The following is a 19,243-nucleotide window of genomic DNA, read 5'->3' on the forward strand; positions in this document are numbered from 1 at the left end:
CGTAATGCATAATTTTTTTGTGGTTCATCTATATGGTTCTTTTAAGTATAGGATGAGATGCCTAGAAACTTTACTATTCAGGAACACAACACTGCAAACCTATAGTGCAGCGTGGTGAGAAATAAAAATACTTTTACAGTACATATGGGGCTACTTTATAGCACTAGTGCGAGAAGTAGCATATTATGTTACTGTGTCGAACATTTAAAGGGCCATATGTACTGTAAAACGTTGTACGATACATGTGCGAATAGGTAATTCGCAACTCGTGTCGATTTAAAACACTCCCTTCGGTCGTGTTTTAATTTATCGCCACTCGTTTCGAATTTCCTATTTTTCGCACTTGTATCGTAATGTACTATTTCGTGACAAAAATATACAGATAAAAAGAGGAACAAAAATAAACTTAGACATAACATTACAACGTATAACATTACATTACATGACACGTATTAGCCACGAAATGGTCCCGACTAAGCAAGGTGTTAGCCTGGATGGGCCAACGCTAATCTTCCGCCCGTATTACGTGATTTTATGGCCACTGAACATATTAGACGTACTTCTCCAGATCGACTGAGATGATATTTCGCTGTGCACTCTTATAGTAATTGTCGCACTGGAGATACCCTTTAACTTCGTTCCTGTGCTCTTAACGATCACAGTAGTAGACAAAAATACTATTGAAACTAGCGCCAGCTGTCCCTCATCGAACAGTCTAAGTTGTTATTGAAAGGATAAAAGACAAGCTCCTCACATTACAATTTACCGCTTAAAGAGTAATTAACTGTGTTTTGAAGGTTCTTGGTCTTATAAACATGTATTTCTCCAGGTTTGAGGGAGATGACAATTCATTGTGCACCCTTGTGATCTTCGATATACTAGAGATACCCTATAAAACCTTATCTAGGTTTACCTTCGTTCCTGTTTTCTCGACGAGCGCGGTGGCAGACATAGAACCCACCAGCTGAACTGCCCCCACCACCATGACCTAAAAATAATGTCAACATTATATACAACATAGAAACAAACTCCTATATCTATCAAACCAATGTTGAAGTCAAAACAACAACACAACAAAGTCTTGTCGAGAACTAGCAACAGGTTTAGACACAAAACACAATGGAAGATTTGTCGAGGAGTAAGTAAGTATCTTACTATAAGTTACAAGTCATTAGTTAGGTTGATTTTAAATTTTGGCCCATTTAGCCCTCAAACGTCATAAGTTTGGCAAGGTTAAGTGTAAAATATTTCGCAATAGTTTTCTTTAAAAATAAAAACAAATAACCTGCTGGTTGGCAGACAGCTTGATGTTGACGGAGTCTGCCGCCACGTCGAATATGGAGCTGGCATAGATGAGCACGATGAGGTAGCCGTCGAACTGCTGGGCCACTTTGATGACCCAGGATATTATGAAGGCTTTTCTGGTGGTTGAGTCGTGGACTGAAAGAAAATTTTGATAAATATGGCCTGAAAGCTCAGCTGTAAACGCCGATTTGTATCCGGCGTTGGTCACTGGAGGGCTTGGTCACTTCTTCTATAGTACATGAGTCATTGATATCTATTACAGTTTATAATTAATATGTAGTAGTGTGAATACTTAAAAAACGCAAATCAAATCATTTCATAAAATAATCTGATTTGTTTTTGTTCCTTTAGTTACGAGTCTTGCCATTATTCGTCTTTCTGAAAATCTTCATCGAAAACCTACATACTAACCCCACACTGCACGGCAAAATATGCTGACAGCGTCCCCGTGCTGCTAAATTAAATGGCAGTGAAAACTTTTTGAACGACACGACACGATAACGAGAACCATCACCATTCTCCATGCTTACCAAGCACGATAGCTGATATTAATGAATTTTGACGACCGATCTGGCCATGTGGGTAGTGACCCTGCCTATGAAGCCGATGGTTCAAATCCTGGTAAGGGCATTTACTCGTGTGATGAGCATGGATATTTGCTCCTGAGTCATGGGTGTTTTCTATGTATTTAAGTATTTATAAATATTTATATATTATATATATCGTTGTCTAAGTACCCTCAACACAAGCCTTATTGAGCTTACTGTGGGACTTAGTCAATGTGTGTAATAATGTCCTTAAAAAAAAAGTTTTCATATTAATCTTTGAGTTCTTACAAATGTGGTTGGTGACTGTCAAAGGTTTTATAGAACGCGCCAGGACAGGTTTGACTTGGCGCTTTTGTTCTAACATGAGATTTAGCTTATACGGCTTTTGAATGCTAGCCCAGGCCATTAAAAAAACGAGAATTTGACACTATTTGTAGGATTGATAGGTAAAACTTATGCTGGCGCCATCTGTAGAATACTTTTACCGATTAACCTCTTTGGCACGGAGGTTCTACTGTCACGTGCCACGAATCACTAGACTATATAATAGTTTTCCGTAAGGTGAACCTATTAAATCAATGCCGCAGTGAAAGCTCCAGACGCGCACAGTTTTAGGGAAAATAGACGAAAGCGGTGAGATAAACTACCCACCACTTCTAATAAAGAAAAAGAATTTATCATGAAATTTTATAGCGCCACTCCAAAACATTTTAGAAATTCATATTTTTGTTCCTGAAGGCTGTGGCCTACGCTTGATAAAGCATGTCATGAAAAACTTTGCTAAGTATAACTTTTGAAGCAGAACAACTTACAGATAGTGCCCCACGTGGACTTCGCTTCCATGGTAGTCTGCTTATCACGGTAGACGATAGTGTCAATATCCCGGACCAGCCGGTCGTCGGTCACGCTGATACCGCGGAGCCAGGCCATCACTTCCTTAGCCTCCTGCGAAGAGTTCCAATTAGAATGACAGGTTATGTTCATGCTGCATCAGATCCACACTTTCACGTATAGGGTATTTTTACCTTCTTGATGGCTAGAGGTACCACACTCATGCTTTAACACCAAGAAACAAAAACTTCAGGATTTCCTTGATTTGGGCAGCTAATTATATGTATCACAGCATCGACACAAAACCTATCCATACCATATGTTACGCGTTACGCCATTTACAATACGCATCCCCTGCTCAGCAGCCCGACGGTACCTTTAGAGGAGAAGTGTCCCGACCGTCAAAGGACCGTCAGCTTCAGCAGTAGATGTTCACAATTTGCCCATAGCGACATGGCATGGCCGTACACACACTCACTGTGGCATGCAACCCTGGCATGACTTTTCAGCTACATTATTCAAGCGACAGGAGCATGAGCAATGTGTAAAGGGCATAAATTCACTTACGTCAACCTTCCCCGTCTTGATAAGATACTCAGGCGTCTCTGGCAGCAGAAGAAACAGTAGAAATATAACAGCAGCCACACCGAAGCCTACCCACAGCATGGCGTACACGCTCAGGAGATCTGCCAGCACGTAGCTTATTAGGTAACCGACGTTTCTGGAATGGCAAGATTTAATATTGAAGTGCCGTGGGTTCAGCCAATAGAATTTTTGAAAAGTCGTAGCGCATTTTTAGATTATAAGCGGCATATTATTCATAGTTTTAACAAGTGCTTGCGCATAAAAGTGAAATGATAATATTTTTAAAGATAATACGTTTTGCTTTAGTTAAACGCCTGAAATTTAATTTTAATGACATTTTGCACAAACGGTAAGAAAGAAAAATATTCCTTGAAGTAATTGGTCAACGTTTTTTTGCTAAATAAATGTGTGTCGGAGATACAGTCATAATTAACACCTACCTAATCAGCATATAGAGTGGGCTAAAAACACTTCGCAAGTCAATATCAATGATCTCCTTGATATAAGCATGGCATGATGATGTAGACAGCTGAGCTATGATGAACGACGAAGGATCCAGGCTTATTATTTTAAAACCTACCTGATTAGTATATAGAGTGACCCAAAGGCACTCCGTAGGTCAATGTCGCTGATTTCCTTGATGTAGCATGGCATGATGATGTAGACGGCTGAGCAGGGGAATCCTGCAACGGCGCGCGCGGCGATAAACGACGCAGGCTCAAGACTTATGATTTTTATCAGCCAATATGCCTGAAATCAAGAACGACAATGGATTATGTATGTTTGTATGTATATAATTTATTGTACATAGAAATAAAAACACGAAAAACACAGTTACAGAGTAAATTAAATACAACAAAGGCGAACTTATCCCTTAATATACAGCAACTAGATTTAATTCTCTCCTGTGAGCACACGTAAAGTCTATAACACCTAAACTTCCCTCCTTAGTGCTGTCGTACTACACGGCAACCCCCGATGCATCTCCTTAGGATGCCCTTGATTTTGAGATGATTTTTGGGATTATATTGTATCCTATGTCCATTTTCTGGTCATAAATACAATATGATAATCGTTTTTTTAATAACGTATGGAAAATTCATGTGACTTTTTGTAGCATCTATCATCTAGATACATTCTTACTGTTCGCTTGGCGTTTATCAAAGTACTCTTAACTGTCCATCGGTAGACCTAATGCCTTTTGTAATAAGGTCCACCGATGGACAGTTAACAGTGTGGGCGAGTCACTTTAGAGTCACTTTAGACTCAAAACTGCAGTGGCATGCACACATAGCCACTCTAGCCGGAAAGCTTAGTTCTGCTGCCTATGCAGTGAGGCGAATCAGATAGCTAACAAACGTAGAGACGGCCAGGCTGGTATACTTTAGCTACTTCCACAGTGTTATGTCGTATGGAATTCTGTTGTGGGGAAAAGCGGCAGACATTCAGACTATTTTTGTGCTGCAAAAACGAGCTGTACGGTTCATATATGAACTGGGCGCTCGGGTATCCCTAAGAGAGAAATTCAAAGAAGCAAATATCCTTACAGTTGCATCTCAATACATACTTGAGAATCTTATGTATGTTCGGAAAAACATCCACGAATACAAGCTGAATAGTGATATCCATAATTATAAGAGTAGAAATAAACATAAGCTTGCTGTGTCCGCCCACCGCCTCCGTAAGGTTAGTACGTCTTTCGTCGGGAACTGTACACGTTTTTATAATAAAGTCCCCACTGATACAGTGAATTTACCACTTAACAAGTTTAACTCACATATTAAGCGCTCCTTGTTAAGTAAGGCGTACTACACTGTAATAGTAAAAAATAGGAAATTCGAAACGAGTGGCGATAAATTAAAACACGACCGAAGGGAGTGTTTTAAATCGACACGAGTTGCGAATTACCTATTCGGACATGTATCGCACAACGTTTTACAGTACATATGGCCCTTTAAATGTTCGACACAGTAATGTAATATACTAATTTTCGCACTAGAGCGGTAAAGTAACACCATATGTACTGTAAAATATAAAAGTGCTTAATTGCGATCACACAAAACATTATAAATAAGTATGTAAATTTTATGCTCCATTTGCAATTCATTCGATTGTGACGTAAAGATAACCAACCGGTTATTTTGATATTTTGTCGTTATAAACGGTTTTATCAGTTTTAGTAAGATACTAAAGTTGTATTGCAATACATGCTGGTTTAATTATCTAGGTCGTTTAGGTACTTCATAACTTTAAGTTACCCCTTGACAATATGTATAGTGAGGCGCCCCCTGTATTAATACTTCTCTTCTATATTGAATTAATACTTCTCTAGATACCATCGCTGATTTATTAAAATTGACCAATTATCAACCATTGAGTGAAAACTGCAAGTGCCTAATCCGTTGAATACTCTGTATCTTTGGGTATTTAAATAAAACTGAACTAATAATTTGTATTTTTTTCCAGTTATAACATTTATTGGTTAACCAACCAAATACAAAACTGCCTGGATCTGTCACTGAACGACCTGACTTTAACCTACATTATTTGATCATGTAATGTTTTCATCTTCCCTCAACTGGCGTAAGCGGCATTTGAAGGTAGAATTTTTTTTACTTTCATTTGAATATCTAAAGATACATAAGTAGATACGTTTTAGATATAAATTATCCAAGATTCATCCCCAATCCCTAACCCTAGAAGTAGCTAGTTTGTAAAATTTACGTATAGAGTTGTCTTTATCTTTACATAACCGTATCGGATCCGTTATGGATAAAACCGATAATAACTATTAAATTAAAAATTAAAAAAGAAAACCTACGCCATATGCCAACAAAATCCATTAAAAACCACAAATGCCTTAGATCATTTTGGAAAAGAGTTGATACTCTTCAAACTGCTGGATCGATTTATGATGGAGACTGGAAGTGGCCGTAGGAACTCTATGATAAAACAACGCAACCTAATTGTGTTTGGGGATTATTAAAATTGTCTCGATGAGTATTACATGACATTTTCGTCTCTAAATACTATGGAAGTTAGAGGCAAGAAATAGAATCTCCATAGGCAGAACTATTGCAAAAGTGTCCAGCTGTCAGCTATAAATAATAGTTCCAAATATTTCCAGAGTAGCGCTAGAGTAGCTAAGAACCTAGGCGTTATTGACGGAGTGAAGTGCGCTGTCTGTGATAAGATTTTTTTCTCAAGTATTCTAGGTATTGTAGCGCTACCTATTTATGGTTTTTTGTCGGACACTTTTTTTGTATATGGAGATTCTATTCCTTAACTCTACCTTCCATATCTAAGTACGATCCGGAATATACTGTTAAAATCTTTCCGTTTCCTAAAGGGCACTCAACACCTTTTGCGACGTCGGTTAAAAAAGAATAGACTCTTTAGACCTCAAATTTAACCACTTCTAATAAGTCTTTTCAAACACAACAAAAGGCATTCATTTAAATGTTTAAGTGATAAAATTATCCCAAGAACAAAGTAATGATTAATTACTGTATTCATAATTTGGACCCATTCTATTGTCCATAAGAGTAATTTATTTCAAGAATAGATAAGTTCGAATGAAAGAAAATAAAGAACAAAAGATTTTCAGCAATTAATAACAGCTCTTCATAGGAAAACTAGATTTTTAACATGGCTTTCATAAAATAAGTGATGGCTAGCTGCCTGTGTATCTAGTCTTAATACTGAGTTATCGCGAGAACTTAACCTATGAGTAAGTTTTTTGGCAAAAATTGCATTTTTGATACAAGCCTCTTTCGCCGACTGTACTTTTCCATCCACAGGCAAGTAATATACTCATCGAGACAAATTTAATAATCCCCACACTCAATTAGGTTGCGTTGTTTTATCACAGAGTTCCTATGGCCACTTCCTGTCTCCATCATCAGATCAGCTCGATGGTACCATAATACTGCATTTGTCACCCGACTTACATATGCAAGCAAATTTTTAGCTTCATCGGAAACCGGGGGTGAAATTTAACTTGCAAGATTAGACCTGTACCTACATATAATATATATTACATACATATACAAGGTGCCCGTGAGCATTGCGAGAGATTTTAACGGTGCATTCCTGATGGCAACAGAAGCAAAAAATGTTATAAGACTTTGTGTGAAATTCGACAAAAAAAAATTTTTTGTTTTTTTTTTTTATTTATTTGGGGGTAGCCTCTCGAATACAATTTTTTAATTTGTCGATGTCAATCAATAGTATGTTCAGACTAGACCTCAAAGTCGCAATACCGCAGTCAAAAATGTGTTCTGTACCGACTTATGGCGAAAGAATGATTTCGAAAAACATTTAATTATCTCTGAAACTAGGCCTAATCCAGAAAATTTTATATGACATTTTCGTTTCTAAATATTACCAGGAATGCTTAGTTAAAATGTCTCGCAATGCTCACGGGCACCTTGTATAGGTACCTCAATTAACGGTTAATTTGTTACCTCAATGAAAAAAAACCTAACTGAGCACTTAAAACCAAGCTACCTAACACACTAACGTAAGTATTGTACTGTACCTTTTCTTCTCCCAAATTAATAAGCATAAGTGTCAGCTAAAATACCTACTTGTTAAATACAATAGATTTCGATATAAAAAAAAACTAATAATTACTTGATTGCTTTGGATAATACTTTTTGTGTTTTTAGGGTTCCGTAGCCAAATGACAAAAAACGGAACCCTTATGGATTCGTCATGTCTGTCTGTCTGTCTGTCTGTCCGCATGTCACAGCCACTTTTTTCCGAAACTATAAAAACTATACTGTTGAAACTTATTAAATACTTAAATTATTAAAGGCCTCGGTGTGTAAGACTGTATGCAATTCCTTTACAAATAAATCTCCGCTCATCGCACCGGATACGTAGTATTTCCGGACCTAATTTGAACTAAGTGAGTTAATTGCAAGTTTAAGAAAAACTATTTAAGTACCGCAAGTCTGTACGTAGTGTGATCCGGAAAGTATAAAAAAATTAATTAAAACGATGTAAACAAATGTCGAGTCCAATAGCTTTTGTTACCATCTTTACGGGTGACTTCTCTACTGATTGTAATGCAAAAACGAGGAACTGTTTTTGCCTTATTTGGTGCTGACGTTAGTAAAAACGCACGGAAACTTAGGCCAATGGCCTTTTCCGTTCTCAGTGATAGTAAGCCGTTTTAACTTCCGATTTTTACCCGCGTTCCGAAAGAGGGATATGTTTTTCGAGCGCATTGTACACGGTGTTTTTTTAGTCATTTATTCAATATTGCATTGTCATGAACATACATTTACAACTCCGTTAACTTCGGGGTATGTCCAGGGTTGCCGTACGTCCCGTATATACGGGACTGTCACCATATTTAAGCATCGCGTCCCGTATCTCAATACCGCTGTAGAATACCTATATAAATGGTCACAATCATCTCTGTTTAACCAGCTTGTTTCAAGGTGATTATCTGAGTTAAAGCTTATGTGAATACTCGCATGTATTTGCACACTCCCCCCCCTTAATGCCGTTACTACGCCATCCCGTATCAGTTCCGAATAATGATGGAAACCCTTTTTTATATGACTATATTTTGTGAAATGTTTAGTATTAAATTTGATCTATGAATTATATTAATTAGTATTATATACGGAATAATATTTACAACATCAATAAATTGCTCTGATAATTAGATTAAGATAATTATATTTAATACTGTCTTACTATTCATAAGTGCTTGTTGCTAGGCCTACATGAATAAAGTATATTTAAATTGAATTGAATTGAATATGCCTATACTTACATTTAAGGAAACTGAATGGCATAGTAAATTTTTATTTTCTTTATCTTTTTTTTCGTAATAAATAATTAATAGCTAGGGTTGCCACACGTCCGATCTTTACGGGACTGTCCCCGTATTTAAGTATCGCGTCCCGTATTTTTAGCTGTCCCGTACATTAATAGTATTAATACCGCTGTAGAATAGCTACATAAATGGTCACAAACATCTCTATGTAACCAGTTTGTACAAAGTGATATAGCAATTAATAGCGTTGTTGTAACACAGACATTATTTTTAAATCCACCAAAAAATTGAATACTATGACACAATCAATGACATTACGAATATCGGTGGTCCGAGAAAGTAGGTACTTGCGTTTAGTAGCAAATGTATAAACTCGTACTAAACAGTAATCAATATGTAAACAGGCCCTACGACAAGTGTACACGCTCGTAGGGGCCTTATCAGATAAAAATAAATTATTGATTATCTATAAAATGTAGTTAATTAGAATACCGGTTTCTTTGAGAAAGTTACTTAATTTAAGCTCAAAAATGCACCCTTGAAATTAACGGACTTGAAAAACCAATGTGTCTAATTATTTGTAATCTACAATGTATAGTTCGTGTCATCCACGATGACGCGCAGGTTTGTCAAATCTAACCTTTAATACCGTGACAAGATACGAGTCAAGGCACGATTATCTGTCATATATACAAGATTTCCTGGGAAATATCAAAAATGCGACGAAAATCGGGATGATATCAATGTCAATGGCGGTATTGAATTCAGAAACAATAGGTATGTGATTGCTATAATTATTTGCTTTCGCAACAATATGGTTCCAAGATATAATAAGTCACTGAATACAACTTTTCGTACTATCCAGTCCGCTAACCTTACGTCACAGAAAAGTACCTAATAGTACTACCGTACAGAAAATAAACTTCCTACAAAACCGAAGTTTGTCAGTGATTCTGGGACGAATCATGCTGTCCCTTTCTAATGCATGGCACGATCCCTTTCGGCTATTTAGGGTTGTCAAAATTCAAGTCATTATCTTATCTGTGGTTGCGCACGCAAAGGGACGTCAAGTTGTGCCAACCCTAATAATTCCTGAGCCGAACGGAGCCGAGAATGCCCGAAAGGATCAGGGCTATAACCGCGAAAATCGAAGTTCGTCAATTGCGGGCATTTTTTCTCTATCACTCTTCCCGCAATTTGTGAATTTTAGTTTTCGCCATTGACACATATATCTAAGGACGGGCCTTACGGGCACTAAGAATGGCGCTAGTTCAGTGGTGTCACTCTCGATTTCGAGCCAATCGTGTAGTCTAACGGAACTAGTAGCGACCAATCGCGCGCGTGTTGTGAACTCATCAACCAATCGCGTTGCGGCGTTAAGGTGCGACCAGACCGCAGCTTAAAAAACGGTCACGATACGGAATCTGTCGAATCGGAATCCGCTGTGCAGCGGTGTGGGGAGCATGCGTCAAAAACGGTACGCATACGACGCGTCACTGCGATTCCGTATCGTGACCGTTTTTTAAGCTGCGGTCTGGTCGCACCTTTATACTGCACAATTGGCTCGAATTCGTATGCGTGGCCCCATTCTTATGATCCGTAAGGCCCATCCTTAGATATATGTCAATGGTTTTCGCGGTAGGCCCCCAGCCCCCCTGCTTACGTTTTAAGTATTACATTCAGACGGCCGCTGGCGGACGCTACAAATATCAAATGTGGTCACGTTTTTTCATTTGTAGTCTTTCGCACTCATTTTAGTATTTCAGGTTTTTATCAAACACTAAATTAGTCAAATCAATAATATTGTAACTATTCAGTAGGATTTCCATTTTATCCTTAATTTTCAGCTGTACAGCTGTAGTGGATGACACAACGCACCAAAAGTATCTGATATTCCGGATAACTTTTCCAAATACAGATAAATGTTTAAAATTCAAGTTCAAACGAATATCTTTTACAGTTTTCATTGTTCTGCATATAGAAGCATCACTTTTTGTTAAGCTGTTGAATGGTACATACTTTTGAAGCGTTGTTTGATCCGCTACATTTAATGCTGACTGTACTTAGTCTATTGTCCCTTGTAGAAATAACTAATGTCTAGACGTCATTGTACGTGGGTTTCTTTCATTCATCTACCGTAACTAAAAGCCGTAACAACCAGAGTAAAAAACTTTTTGTAGCTGTAATGTGTTATTATCTCCGGTTTCCGCGAAATTATCATTAAAACAAAAGCAGTCGAATTTAAGTTTAAATTCTTCTTACACCTTTAAACTAGCAATTCTTAGATATATATACATTTTCATCACACTTGCTTGTAAACGGTGATATTGTATGCCAGCATACTGAGATGGAATGAGCTATATTATGCCCATGGGCATATTTTTTAATTATGTCACTAATTCATACGGACCAGGTAGATATAAATGAGTTTAACTTTTAAAAAATTGACGTTTATAATTTTATATTTTTGTTTATGTTTGAAAATATTTAATTCGATTGATTTAATAGCCGTTTAAAATATTTTCGTTCAATCGTGGCTGAATGCCGGATGGATCTGTGCCTTCGATGCCTAATCTGTCAAAAATGTCGGACAGAATATGGCGGACGAATGTTAGAAATGTCACCATGAATTTAAAAATTATTTCGCTTTCAATTTAGTTTTTTACTTACAGGTGTGATGAAAACATTGTGTGTGCCACGGGCGGTACAATAATTCAATTCAATTTAATTCAGTTTGTTTATTCTTCAATTTAGGCATTAACATAATGCACCCATGAAATTACGAACTCGTGTTAATTAGTAGTGTAGCTGCCGTATGGCGCTGTAATCGGAGACGTATTGTATATAATAGTGATATAATCAAGTTTTTCAATCTCACACCTTACTTAGGCCACTTAGCAAGCTTCGTGACTTAAAACATTCGAACCCCCGCCTGAAAGGCTCTCCATTATATGACGATTGCATAATAGTATTTTATACAATCATGATATTAATAGAAAGCTTTTCCAGTCGAGTACCGTGTTAAGGCAACGAATCTTGCTGAGTTGCTTAAGTCAGGTACGAGATTGAAAAGCTTGATTATAATTGTATACACTAATTTTTCTACGAGTCATCTAAAATAATATTTTTTTTAACTATAAAACCTAAATAATTAATGAAACTTCAGAAGCATCTCAGTAGACAAAAATGTAGTACAAAAGACATAAACGCGCGACGTCCGCCGCCCGCCCGTCCTCCGTTTAGTCTTTTCTATGGGAGCGCGGCGGTATGTAATTGGTCATTTTTTTATAGTTGACTACAGCGTATCGAAATGAATATTATAGTTGAGTTGGGATCCCATATATGAAATCTTATACAAAATCTTAATTCAACCATTACAGTTGACGAGTAGAAAAAATACTATACTTAATTAAAACGGATGTTTGTCAAAGTAATCCATTTTTATTGGTCTATAATGTCCAGTAGGTATGGGTATTCTATTACTTACCATTATTGTCGATATGGTGACTAGACTCATGAATTTTCGACCAAATCTGTCCATGAAGTACCCAAGGGGAAGTCCGAGAATGATCGCTGTTGAAAATGAAACATTTATTTTTTAATACCTGCTTGTATAAGATTTTATTTGTTTACTGACCGAGTACCAGTAAATGTCTCAATTTCAGCTTGGGCAAAAATACTTTTGTAAGTCCGGATGTTCACACCTGCAGATCGTATTTCTCAAGAGATTCTCGGGAGTGAACATGTTTGATAATTAGAAAGAATGTATCTGTGGCTTCGTATATGCAAAATATTTAAAATGGCGGTTATCGGCATTAAGCTTTTGCGAGGTCTACACCTCACACAGCCACTTATTTGCATTAAAAAATTACCTACGTCTCTAAACAGTTTAAAATGTCATCATTTTATGGTTATCATCACTATCATCAAGAATTTCACTTTGTCAAATGCTTTGCGAAAACGAAAGTACAAGTTAGATAGGTAGATAGATAGATGGATAAAATCTTTATTCAACCACAACTTACATGCTTTGTGACACAAACAAATAACAAGAGAAAAAGAAAATTGACAAGAGACAAAGAAAAAGTAACATACAATTTGACACTAATATCAATAACAATGTATTACGTGTCTTATTTTAGATTAATAGAGATATTAGTAGAGGGTCATGTGTTGTGGTAAAGAATAGGCGCTGACTCAGCATAAATGCTGCGGAGACCAAAGCGCGCTGATCTTCCGTCAGAACCTTAAAACCTACACTAATAAACGACACAGTGCAGCGCTAGTCAATGTACATATATGTATAAATATATATGCATATTACATATATTTGTACTGTTATACTGTAATTATGTAGGTACTGTAAATATATATATTTTTAGTTACTATAAAATATATCCATATCATTAAAGGCGTGGTAAATTAATATTGGAACCAAAATAGAAACCTTTCCAACAATAAATATACCAAGTACCTAATTGGTCCAGTCGTTATCGACACAAACAAAACATACACACCTTAAACAATTAAAAAAAACCCGAGGACTCGAGCATCTATTCTAATATACGGACTCATTTCTGCCGAGGTACTTTTTTTTTATACTACGACGGTGGCAATCAAGCATACGGCCCGCCTGATGGTAAGCAGTCTCCGTAGCCTATATACGCCAGCAACTCCAGAGTTACATGCGCGTTGCTGACCCCAAACCCCCCCCCCCCCCTTTTTGAGCTCTGGCAACCTTACTCACCGGCAGGAACACAACACTATGAGTAGCGACTAGTGTTATTTGGCTGCTGTTTTCTGTAAGGTGGAGGTACTTCCCCAGTTCGGCTCTGCTCTAGATCTGGAATGACATCCTCTGGTTGTGCCCTACCACACAAAGCGAGATGACATTCACAATGCCCATACCTCTCTTTTGGACGTAGTTTAAGGACGTACCCGGGTCCAAAATAATAGTCCAACGCTGAAATGATATATGCCTTTCACCCAAATTAATAACTACTTTTCATTTCGAATCCGACTTTTTTAAACATGACTAGGTATAATTTTAATAGCATTACACTATTAATTATGGCGCCAACCACCCCCCCGCATACACTAAGAAGATGACGGCGCCAACCACCCCCCCGCATACACTAAGAAGATGACGGCGCCAACCACCCCCCCGCATATACTAAGAAGATGATGGCGCCAACCACCCCCCGCATACACTAAGAAGATGATGGCGCCAACCGCCCCCCACATACACCAAGAAGACGATGGCGCCAACCAACCCCCGCATACACTAAGAAGATGATGGCGCCAACCACCCCCCGCATACACTAAGATGCTGGCGCCAACCGCCCCTCACATACACCAAGAAGATGATGGCGCTAACCGCCCCCCACATAAACCAAGAAGATAATGGCGCCAACCAACCCCCGCATACAGCGACAGCGGAAGACCACCCCGAACCGGTTATCTCATCGCGCCAAACTCGCTGTGCGGCGTGCGACAGTATTAGCCGCGGTCAACGTAAATGATGTGCGGCACTATGCGGCATGAAAATCGAGACCTATAGGCTCTACGCAACATGTCACATGAATGACTTAAATAAACCATAAAATTAGTTTAATGATGGTTTACCTGTGATATACGTAACGGATGCCGCCCAGGAATACTCATCCTTGGTATACGGATGATCTATCGGGTTCTCTGAAGACTCTAGGATCCTTCTCATTGGAGACAGCCAGCCCTGAATCATGCCGAAGCAGAGGAGGGGGATCGATACTGGAAAACAAAATAGGGACAGATTGAATTTTATTGCATAATTAGTTACGAGTAAGTACATAAGTCAGTATATTTATCATGATTATCATGAATGTTGCTAATGATCGAACCGGGTCACAAAATTTCAATTTTCTGAGTGAGAACAGCCTGATAGCTTACGATAAAATCGTTTTACACAAGCTAAAACAAAGACCTTCGCTCCGCTCGGTCGATAACATCATCGAATAGATCATTGTGCTTTTTCTAATTACCTATGTATAAAGATTTACAGAAACCGCAATCACAAACCAGTCAGATATAATTCTAGAATTATGAATTCTACGTATTCATTCGATTTACATAAAACCTATTAGGTTATAGGTCTAGGACACTTGAAGATAGGTACAGAATTACCTAATCATAATGTAAATGGGTTTAATTTGAGGAAATAGAACGAATTTTCGTCTCTTGGACATTGTCGTTAAGAAAAATAATTTATACAATTAGATGTGCACGCACGCAGCACGAGGTTAATGTCATAGAAACACATGTTTTTACTTACTACCAATAGGAAAGGTAACTAATGAATAGAATCAGGCGTTACTTTGTGGAAACCCATACTAATTAAAACAAGAAATATCATTCAGTTGTCGAACGTCGGACCGTCAACATCTCCAGCATCTCCTGAGGATGCCTAGTTTTGCACTTTTGGTTGTGGGTTGTTATATTTATTTGCGTATTTATTATTGCGGTGGGAGGGTGGGAACATTAATTGCATGTAAAAATACGCAAGTAAGTATAACGGGTTAGCACTAATTGGCTAGCACGTTATCTTTTCGCGGATTAGCAAAGTAATATTTTTTGTTTTAATTAGGAAAGGTAACTCTTTAATCTAATAGACCAGTTTGGTTTAATATGTTCCATCATTATCTGAACATCTTTAAGACCCACGGCAGTTTTATATTTAAAAACTGGCCAAGTGCGAGTCGGACTCGCGCACCGAGGGTTACGTACAAACCTGTAGGTATAAGTACCTATATTAAAAATATTTTTATTATATGATGTAAGAAAAAATTTACGGTTTTCGCAATTTTTTCCTTAATAAGACGTGGCTTCGTACCAAATTTCAAGATTCTGAGTTCACGGGAAGTACCCTGTAGGTTTTGATTCCCTTGCTAGTGTCGAAAATTTGCGGAAATTTGCGGCGTAAGCGGCTGTATCTTTGATTGCGTTGACTTAGAAGTTTGATTTTTTCACAGCTCCAAGGGACAGTAGACTCGAGTATTTGATATAAATTCCAGCTTGATACTTCAACGCGTTCCTGAGAAAAAGGGTCTTGACACACAGACAGACAGACGGACGGACGGATGGACAACAAAGTGATCCTATAAGGGTTCCGTTTTTTCCTTTCGAGGTACGGAACCCTAAAAATTACCTATTTCCACTCAGAATCATAAGTTATTTAGAAAAATAGTAAATACGTACACCCAAATGAATACACACACGGAAAAATCAAATTAACAGTAATGACAGATTAAGTTAATGCACCTATTGAGTTATAATAGTATCCGGTGTCGTTTATAGACCATTTTACAAAATTAAACTACTAATTAGTTATTCTATCATAGACATGCCACTATTATAACTACTTAAGTAAACCTTTGAAAGTTTGAAACTTATCATAAGTTCCCAAATCATCATGAACAGACATAGAAGTTTTTGTGGCAAAAACGAGTGCTTGAGAAAATGAAACATCGACAAATAATAACATCGATAAGTCAATCATAGATTAATAATTAAAAGATGTAAATTCTACTTGCTGTAATTTACCGGGAAATATTAAGGATGCAAATCAATTGCAATGATTTCTTTATTACATATATTAAGTATTTAAAAATAAAAACGTAATCTGTAGAAAACTGTGACAAAAAATAAGAAAACTACCAATGGGTGTATCAAAGATGATATACGTGTAGAAATATCTATAACGCTAACATCGATAATAGAATGTCGATATTTAATTTTGTCAATCACTTTATTTTGCCACAAAAACTTCTATGTCTGATCATGAACGATATGTGGGCTATGTGACGCATATTTACTTTCCGGTTCCTCTAAATTTAGCGATGAATTTTAATTTAAATAATTTATTGGCACAAACGAAAACATATGTTTTCACTGGGAACCGTCTAGAATGGCATTTTGAAATTATTTATGGCTTCTAGAAGGGTCCTTATGCACATGGAGCATAAAGACCCTTTAGGCATGGAACGACACATTTTAGCTTCTCGATAGAGTTAGACCAAGCTAAGTTGGCAGCGATTTTAATCGCCCAGATTGTGTGTTTATAATTCGTTAAGTTTCTTTGAGATGACGCTAAAAACACCTTCTTACAAAAAATGTGGAAATTGGTTCACATGATAAAGATTTTTTTTTTTTTTTTATACCACGACGGTGGCAAACAAGCATACGGCCCGCCTGATGGTAAGCAGTCACCGCAGCCTATGGACGCCTGCAACACCAGAGGCATTACATGCGCGTTGCCGACCCTTTAAAAACCTGTACACTCCTTTTTTGAAGAACCCCATACTGTAGCCCCTCGGGAAAACCTCGGCAGGAAGCTCATTCCACAGCCGAAGCGTTCGCGGGAGGAAATTCCTCTTAAACCGCACAGTACGCGACCATTTAGGTTCTAGGGTGTGAGGATGAACACCCTGCCGACGGCGAGCGGTGCGGTGATAGAAAGCGGCCGTTGGCATCATGTCAAACAATTCTTCAGAGCACAGCCCATTGTACAAGCGGTAGAACACACACAAGGAGGCAAAGTCTCTCCTTAGACTTAAAGGTTCAATACCGCTTGTGAGTTTGGGATCGTCGACGATTCGTACAGCTTATCGCTGGAACACCAACATACATTACATTAGGTCATTGAAATTGGTTAGCCGATGGCCGTCTGTTCTGGGTGTCGCTAAACGCTTTGTCTCTCTATCACTCTTCCATATTAGTGCGACAGTGACAGTTGAGTTTCGTTCGCTACGGAGCGTAAGGCCGTGGACTTGACGCACGCGGCGAGCGGGGCGGTGGGCGGCGCGGCCTAAACGATTGGCATGTTGGCTTTGCACCCTGATCAAAAATGTTTATAGTTGCAGGAAATAATTGAAAGATTGTACGGAACCCTCGGTGTGCGAGTTAAAAAAAGCGGCCAAGTGCGAGTCGGACTCGCCCATGAAGGGTTCCTTTATGACGTATTAAAAAAAACTACTTAAACTACTAGATCTCGTTCAACATTTTACCACTTTGGACACACATTTTACCACTTTGGTAGTGTCTCTCGCGCAAACTATTCACTTTAGAAAAAAATTATATTAGGAACCTAAATATCATTTTTGAAGACCTATCCATAGATAGAGATAGAGATAGATACCCCACACGTATGGGTTTGACGAAAAAAAATTTTTTTTTAATTTTATGACGTATTAAAAAAACTACTCACTAGATCTCGTTCAAACTAATTTTCGTTAGAAGTTTGCATCGTAATGTATATCATATATTTTTTTTAGATTTTTCATTATGTTATTTTAGAAGTTACAGGGGGGGGGACACACTTTTTTTTCACTTTGGAAGGTTCTCTCGCGCAAACTATTCAGTTTAGAAAAAAATGATATTAGAAACCTTAATATCATTTTTGAAGACCTATCCATAGATAATATCATTTTTGAAGACCTATCCACTGTACAACCCTTCCGTCAAGTTTGAAAGATGGGTAGTGATGGTGAAAAGACGTTAGTGCTCAGTGAAGTGTTGTGCTACATAACGAATCGTATTAATGTGATCGACGAACCGACATTAATAAGAATATGTGCTACGAATTTCTCTGATAGTGAAATTGAGATGGCTAAGTCGAAGTTACGAGACCTGCTTGATATTCGGACAGCTTCCAGAAAGGGAGAGGGCAAAGCGTCAAAAAATATTCAAGATATTATAAAAGTATTGAAAGAGACGGATGATGACAAGTTGCCAATATTTGTCGCAAAAGATCTTCATCGAATTCCACCTATTACGTTTGACGACTTGGATGTCACAAGAATACTGAAGGAGTTAGCGACCTTAAGGTCCGAGTTGAACAGTGTAAGGTGCACAGGTATTACAAACAAGGAAGAAATAACAGAAGTAAAAAAGGAAATCGCAAAAGTTAAACTTATAATTACGACACCGATACCGCAACCTGTGTGTGAGAGTGTACGCGAACCGTTGCACAGTCAAAGTAACAAAAATGTAGTTGGGGGTAGCAAGTCTCCTAGTAGCAGTGGCGCGGTGAGTCAATGTCAACTGGTTGCAACACCTCAGCTTGGATTGGATAATGAACCGTGCGTTAATGACAATACGGTTGAATCTCTGAGTCATCTTAGCCAATGGGGCCCGCCAGCCTTGC

General features: G+C 38.0%; 1 protein-coding gene across 1 annotated transcript in view; it reads right to left on the reverse strand.

The window, feature by feature from the left end:
- Positions 1 to 19,243, reverse strand: part of LOC133530157 (facilitated trehalose transporter Tret1-like) — a 29,104-nt gene that overhangs the window by 4,168 nt on the left and 5,693 nt on the right. The window contains exons 2-8 of the mRNA XM_061868014.1: positions 14,689 to 14,832; positions 12,551 to 12,636; positions 3,850 to 4,019; positions 3,252 to 3,405; positions 2,666 to 2,798; positions 1,286 to 1,440; positions 914 to 988 (exon numbers count right to left, since the gene is read on the reverse strand). Of these exons, the coding sequence (XP_061723998.1) occupies positions 914 to 988; positions 1,286 to 1,440; positions 2,666 to 2,798; positions 3,252 to 3,405; positions 3,850 to 4,019; positions 12,551 to 12,636; positions 14,689 to 14,832 (917 nt within the window). The remainder of the gene's footprint in view (positions 1 to 913; positions 989 to 1,285; positions 1,441 to 2,665; positions 2,799 to 3,251; positions 3,406 to 3,849; positions 4,020 to 12,550; positions 12,637 to 14,688; positions 14,833 to 19,243) is intronic.

This window comes from Cydia pomonella, chromosome 22 (genome assembly GCF_033807575.1).
Source record: "Cydia pomonella isolate Wapato2018A chromosome 22, ilCydPomo1, whole genome shotgun sequence".
Classification (NCBI taxonomy): Eukaryota; Metazoa; Arthropoda; class Insecta; order Lepidoptera; family Tortricidae; genus Cydia; species Cydia pomonella.